Raw genomic sequence first — 7505 nt, 5'->3', positions numbered from 1 at the left:
CAGCCCTTGCTCATGGGCTCTGAGCCTTGCCCATGGTTTCCTCAGTGCCAGCCACAGGGAGACGCAGGAGGAAGAGGGATGCTGACTACTGGGTAGTGCCTGCACACCGGACCAAGGACAAAGCATCGCTGTGCAGCACCACAGCCTCCCTCTGCACAGGCAGGAAGAGCCCAAGGGCAGGTGATAGCCCTGCTGCAGCCAGTGTGCCACCAAATGGTGAGAGGGCGACTCCCCAACCACCCCACTCTCCCTCCAGTGAAGGACAAACACTGCACACTCTGGACAGGCGGGGCTCTGCTATTTATTGAGCTCTAGGTTTGTATGTACATCCATTTACAGTGCTTGGTTCAGTGACAGTGTGACAAGAGGACATGTATCACAGTCTTCCCCAGCTCAGACTTGGATGAGGGCTGGGCTCAGGAACTGATCCTACACATGCCTGGGCTTCTTTGATCATCCCAGCAAGGGAGCACCCTCAGGGAGACAGGATAGCTGAGCCCAGAGTGAGAAGCTGAAAATTCCAGAGGCTGCCAAGTTGGAAGCAGACTCATCCCAAACTCTCTCACATATGTGTCTAGGCTCAGCCTAAATGGGCTCAGAGAACAGGAGGCATGAGGACAGCCGGATGATTCACTGCTCCAGCAGTCACAATGCTGGGGCCGCACCTCAAGTCCCCTTGAGAAGGAACTCCCCCCTCAGAGGTGAGATCCCCCTCTATCCCCCCAGACAAGCACCATGTACTGCAAACAGTTGTTCCTCATTTTCCACTGGAGAAGCTGCCTCCTCTACATGCTCTGGCCTGTTCTCAAGCAGTGATTTTATGGAGCCTGCTTGCTCTCCCCTAAGCACTGTCCCTCTGGCACATACACATTCCCATACACTTGCATGGCAGAAAGCAAACAAATGTCTGGCTTAGCTGTTAAAAACCAGACAATTCCCTGCTGAGGAATAGTATCATCTGCTGAGAAAAGCCAGTACTCCCAAGAAAAACATAAGGATGTCATCAGTGTTGTGCCCAGTGGGTGGCCAAGGACACAGCTTTCAGTTTCCCATGCTCATAGCAGGTAAGATGAAACATTAACACAATTAACGCACATTAGCATGAAAAAAGCCTTGCCTAAAAATGGTAGTAAATGAGCATGACATCCACATTACTCATACTAACCTACAAGGCTAAGAGCAGGACTAGGCACTTTTTAAAAAAAATCTGTTTTCTAGGGGGAGGGAAAAAACCTGTGGATCTGGGATGAAAATAACTTCTCTACTTCAGTCCACCAAGTCAGGCCAGATCCTAATATCATAACATCACTGCTGGGAGCTGAAAATGCATGAGCAGGGAACAGGTGTGGAACAGGTGTTTATGCTGTGTATTCCTGAGCTGGGAGCCTGACACAGCACTCTAAACAGGCTCTGCCAGATGTGGGCACCTCCGAAGCCCTGGCTCTGGGAGAAGAGAGGTCTGCCTGTGCCCCATCCCAGAGCTCCTCCTTGGGAAGCCCTCAGCAGACACGGCTGTACGTCACTTGGTGAAGACAGGGGGGTAAGAAAGTGAAGTCACTACTACTCCAGATGCATTTTAACTGTGTGCTACACACAAAAGAAAAACTGGAGACTTCTTCATTTATGAAGGTCACCAGGTGCCTGCAAACATGTGCAAGGCAGATGTTCCTGTGAGGAAGAGGAGGATTGTCGCAAAGCCGTCTCTGATGGGCAACAAGTGGGGAGAAGGAGTCAGCCTCTGCCCCATGAAAACCAAATATCTAAAATGTCCCTCTACCTTAGAAACAGCAGATGAGCTGGGGCTACTGGAAGCAACAGTGACCCCAAGCAGAGCTGGCCTCCAGTGACAAAGTGCTCTGTTTGATGACCCATATTCTTGTACACTGGCTCACACTGGACCCTGCAAGCCAACAGCCTTGGAGGCAAAGTTTCCCCTTTTCCAGTAATCCAATGGCTTGGTTGAAGTGACACCTTTTGACATCAGGAGACAGCAGTGAGCAAGGCCTGCTCCTTGGGGAAACTGTTTTATAATCCAAAGCCATTCCCAAAGGGATGGCAGTGGATTTGACTTACAGACAGGAGGACACCTTGACCCGGGCTGATGGAAAAGAACAGCCCTCACTTGGGACCAGAGAGCTTTCCCCATAGAGTAGGTGAGCAATCTCTACCCAGAACAGTTTCACACAGCTGGGCTGGTTTTATTATTTCAGTTGTGAGCTCTCCCCAGCTCTGCTACAAAGGTTTCCAGTGCATTTTCCCTGAGGCTGTGGAGGGAATCTCCCATTGCTATGTCGCAGGAATGGCAGCCCACTCCCGTGGCACCATAAATAATTGCGTCCTCCTCAACATGCCAATCAGCTCTCCTCAGCCCAAGTTCTGTTTAAACGCATTCCTTTGGGATCAAACACACAGCAGCAAGGCGTTCCCCTAGAAGAAACACAGTCCCTTCTGCAGGCAGGAGGCGACCGGGACCGGCCGCAGAGCTGGAGCGTCCCTGCCCACCCGGGGCCGTCCCGGCTCCGCCCGCGCTGCCGCAGCGTCCCCGCTTCAAGAGATTGTCGAGAATTCCTTCAGCAGCAGCTCCTGGCTCAGCGTGTTGAAAGCAAGGTTCTTCCTCACGTTGATGCTGATGGAGCGAACCTGACAGAAGCAAAACGAGATGTTTTAGCCACGGGACTCGTCCTGGCTCCTCATGAGCCTGGTAGTTTTGACACTGCTGACCTCCATGCTCAGCGTGAAGCTGTTTTGCGTTTACAGCTGCACAGCAATTGCTGCAGCAAGCTCTCACTGAGACTCCAGCCTAGCAAGGAAATGCTGAGGTTCAGCTGTTTCTTGGAAAAACAGCAATGTCTACAGTGACATCCCAGCAAGGAGAGGAAACTCCCAATGAGACTGGGATGGGAGAAGATGCATGAGCTATGATGTGTTTCCTGTTCTGGGGCAAAGGGATGGGGGAAGTGAGCACTCCCAGGTTGGAGCTTAAAGATCATATTTTATCAATGCCCACCAGAGTGCCAGTGAGCATTTCCCGGATTAATGCAGTGCCACGGCCTCTGTCCTGCTCCAGGACCCGCAGAGCCAAAGATACAGACTGAAGGAGAGGACAGAGGCCATGCCACTGCGCTGTAAACACAAATTACCACCCAGGCTGGCAGAAACCCCTGGGTTCAGAGCCAGCTGTGCGTATTCCGAGCGCTGTACATGTGCAACTGGCTCACTGGCTGTCTCTGAAGAAGAGACACCTTTATCCCTCAATGACACCCAGACTTCTGGTCACCCACAGAGCACAAAGCAGAGTTGGGCAGCCCTGTTGACAGCAGCTTCCCTTCCCCCCTCGTGCCAGCAGACTCGCTGGCCAAATACACAGGCCCCAGACTGGGCTCAGTCTCAGCTGCACTTGGCAACGAGAAAACAAAGTCAAACATCATCTGTGTCAGCGACTGTGCAGCAGTGACAGAAAGCAAAACTGACACAAGCTCATCCAAACAACAGGATTACAGCTCCCAGAGACTCGGAGCCTGTGATAATAAGGTTGTTGCTGACCTGGTTAGTGTTTTGTACTTTGTAAAAGCACTGGAGGAAGAATTATATAGATGCATAATGAGGAATCCAATACCAGGGGCTGGAAGAGCACATATATACACACCGCCGAGGGTCCCACTTGCTACCCTGGTGAGAAAAACACACTGAAAGGGCAGAAAGCTACCCAAAAGGCAGAATGTGTAAGAAAGGGAAGGAAAGCAAAACTTGGAAGGTTAACAGGGAAAGCTGTGAAATGAACCCCAGTGAGCCCCATTGCATAAACCCCAACAACCCGAGCACGCCAGCAAAGACGTCTACCCGAAGAGACAAAGTACTTAAGTTTTATGTGATCTGCAGAAACCACAAACTCTCCTTCCTCAGGATGCTTGGCAGAGACCCCAAGCATCATTGTTCCCTTGGAGCACCCCTTCAACTCTCTAGGTGACTTTTTACTTACTCCATCCTCAAATAGTTTGGGACCACATTGTGCAAGATAAGCACGGTTGTACTCTGCGTTCAGCACCGCTGCAAGTGGTCTCCAGAGAACTGGCTGGCACGAGTCTGTCCTGGTGCCAGGAGTCCCACTGACAGGATTTACTTCTTACAAGAAGGAAAGAAACGAGTTATGAGCTGTGGGGAGTTCTCTTCTCTGGGGAATATGAGTGCCTGAAGAAAAGGGGCAGGTGCTACAAGCAGTGTAAGCCAGTATCCTTATTCTGACTAAAAGCATTTCTGTGGATCCCAGCAACACAAAGTACAAGCAGTAATGAGCTCCTGGCCTCAGGAACTGCTGCCAGGACTCAGGCACCAGCAGTAGAAGATTCCCAGCTTGTGTACACATCAAGGTCTCCAAGAAGGAGTTTCTGCACACCCAGAAAGTGAGGCTGGAGTGGCACAATGAGAACACAGGGCTTAGCAGAAATTGTAGCTATGGGGTAGAGCACAAGAAATTAATTAGCCTGATTAGTTTGCAAAGAGAAGGAGGAATAGAGCAAACACACTCCATTATGTAAAATGAGGTCAGAAAGAGAACAGTGAGTAATATTTATCTGGCTCCCCGGGGATGGGGCAAGAAATACACAGCCTAATTTAGACAAAGAAGATTTACACAGGAAAAGAGGAAATACTTTTAAAACCTATGGGCTGTGAAGCGGTGGAGGAGCTCACCTGAAGCTGCTGTGGAGCCAGTTTCATTTAAAGACAGCTTCAGGTTTCAAGAGAAGCTTTAGACACAAACTTTGGTCAAGAGCAGTCTAGATGAACGTAGATCTGCCTTAACACAAACTGGGGAGAAGAGTGGGCATGATAACACACAAGAGTGACGTTTACACAAATCCCTGCCCAGCATTTCTTCTGCTGTGAGAAATCAGGCAGCCTGAGCCAACCCACTTAAAAGGTAAGAATAGCTCAAATTCAAGTTAAATCAAGTTATCTCCAGCACCAGGGCTCAGCACAGGGAGCCAGAGCTCATCTCCCTTTTGGAGTTGGAAGACCAGACAGTTACACAGGGAGGTGTCAGTCTGTAACAAGGATACATTTCAGAAGCTTCCTATAGTCTACCTGAGCTGCTCCCGAAGGATACACCCCAGGACTCCTCCTAGCTCTTGGTGCAGTGGGCAGCCCAGGCCTGGCTGCCAGCCTGGAATTTACCAGATCCCTCCAGACTTACACAAAGGCCCCAAAACTGCAGAAATTAAGGTCAGAGCTTTAACATTAATTCTGCTTGGAAGTACAAGCAGAGCACATGTCCCCTCTTGCTTCTGTATGGAGTATCCTGGAGAATTAGGGACAGAAGAGCTCTAAAATTGTTTTCTTACTATTAGTCCACAAATGTTGAAAAAATGGAAAATGCACAAAATACTGACATCACCTGTGGAAGAATGAGTAAATGAAAGAATGGATGAAGCAAGGGCATTAACCATGGGGGAGAAACATGATTAAATTTTAGTTTTGTGTCATCAGAGCTGGAAGTGTGCAAGGTTCTACCGACACTCCTATTTCACAGCAAGTCTCATCAACTAAACCTATTCCTAATCAACAAGCAGCCCTTAAATTATTTGTACAATGGGAAGAACGTTTACACTGACTACTACACTTAATTAAAAGTCAAATTAAGATAATTTCCTCAGTTGAAATCAATCCCTAATCAGACTATGTTGAGACTGATGAAACCTAACTGCAGAGACAGTGAATCTTTTGGAAAGATGCTGAAATCTCTTTCCACGCATTCTTCCAGCTGCAATGTGAGGATCCAAAAGCTCTCATCCAAACCATTCATTCTATCAAAGCAACACAGACCTCAAATGACATTCCTGAGGCTTCAAAGAAATAAAAAGTGTAAGAAAACTTCTTAGCTTCATTCCTTCAGCCCCTCAAAGGCAGCACAACATGCCAAAAAACCCAGCTGATAAAACAATCTGCACATCACCTTCCACCACAATGTGGTCGCAGTATCGCAGCCTTTGAAAACCTCTTTGTAAAGGGAATGGGAGAAGAAAGCAGATTTTTCTTTGGGATTAGCAAGAAAGAGCAACACTGAGGCAAAGCAAGAGAAGTGAAGCAGTGAATTAGCAAAGCAGGTCAAAGGAGTGAGAACAAGATTTCTAAGCATAAAGGAGCCCCCAGAATGGCTTGGGGAAGCTTCTGCTCACCTACTTAATGGGAGCAAAGAGAGATAAAAAGGCAGCTGAAAAGGAAAATGTCTCCTCTGTGTCATTCCCCACCAAGAAGGGTTTGCAGACAGCAGTAAGAAAACCTGTCAGAATCTGGAAAGAATTATTTGCAAACAGATCCTGTCCGGAAAGACCTGATGGGATCAATGTGAATTCGGAACTTGTAGTTCACCAGCAGCCCTGACCCTTTGGTACAGCTCACAAAGAGATTTGCAGCAACTTCCTTCTGCCCCCTCCATGAAATCCTGCAAACCTCTGAGGTTAAACCCAAAGCACTGGGTAGGGGGGTATTATCCAGAATCAGACCAGTCCCAGAAGCAGAAGCAAAGACTCAACAGCTTCACTAAAAGAAAGCAAGTACCTGGTTTGAAGGGGCTGTGGGAAGGACGGGGCAGATCAGGGCCTTTTTGATGAGTTGTTTGAACAATTAATAAAGCCATCAGTTACTGTGCACCTAGAGAGAAGCAGAGCGAGGAGGCCGGGAGGCCAAGTGGATTTGCTGAAGACAAATCACAACGTATCAGGTTCATCTCCCGCTGTGCTGAGGGAACGGCTTAATGGAATGCAGGGGATTTTCTGTAGCTGTGAGTAAAGAACATTTAATAGGGTCCCAATTCTCAGGGCATCTAGAGATGTGGATTAAACTGATTCACAACTGGGTCAAATCAGCACATTTATACAGTAATTATTCAGGCTTTTATATGCTCTTGAGGAGAGGGTCCCAGGGGTACCCGGATGGGCAATTTTCACAAGGGAGTTGACGGGCTGGTTATGATAAACAGATTCTTAAATGATACAAAATTGGGATTTTGAAAAAAATAGGAAATGAGTCTAGGAAGAAAATAATTTTAGCTGAAGTGTTTCGTGGCTGTGATGATCATAGGACTGAGAATGTCATTTTAATCAATTGGCATGATCGGCCTGAGCTTCTGCCAGGCCAAGTGGAAAGTGGGACATGCAGGAAGCAGAGCAGTCATGTGGCCAAGGGGAAGGAGATGCTGGATGAGGGTGGGAGCCCTTGGGACAGAACAGATGACAACAGAAACAGGAATGTGTCTTCTTTCTGGAGTACAGTAACAGAAGCAGTCTGTGTCACAGGAAGGCTATGGCCAAATTTCTTTGCTGTATTCCAGGAAAGACGTGTCAAACAGCAGGCCAGAGAGACAAAAACAGACACAAAAGAACACAGAAAAATAGCATAGAAGCAATTTCAAGTGGTTTTGCCCATATACTATCCAATGTCAGGGCTGGAATGACCTCAAGAGAGTTAAAAACACACTGTAAAAGGAAACAAAACCATTTCAGCTGCCT

At 48.0% G+C, this 7505-nt stretch overlaps 1 protein-coding gene across 3 annotated transcripts in view; it reads right to left on the bottom strand.

Moving 5' to 3' along the window:
* Positions 1-291: 291 nt before the first annotated feature.
* Positions 292-7505, bottom strand: part of ARMH3 (armadillo like helical domain containing 3) — a 123642-nt gene continuing 116428 nt past the window's right edge. For all 3 annotated transcript variants that reach the window (XM_084210677.1, XM_084210675.1, XM_084210676.1), the window contains one exon: positions 292-2640. In XM_084210677.1, coding sequence (XP_084066803.1) covers positions 2548-2640 — 93 coding nt within the window. In that variant the 3' untranslated portion in view covers positions 292-2547. The remainder of the gene's footprint in view (positions 2641-7505) is intronic.

The sequence above is a fragment of the Fringilla coelebs genome (genome assembly GCF_963513975.1).
Source record: "Fringilla coelebs genome assembly, chromosome: 8".
NCBI lineage: Eukaryota > Metazoa > Chordata > Aves > Passeriformes > Fringillidae > Fringilla > Fringilla coelebs.
Note: the sequence above shows the minus strand (reverse complement) of the source record. Positions and strands in the feature narration are given on the sequence as shown.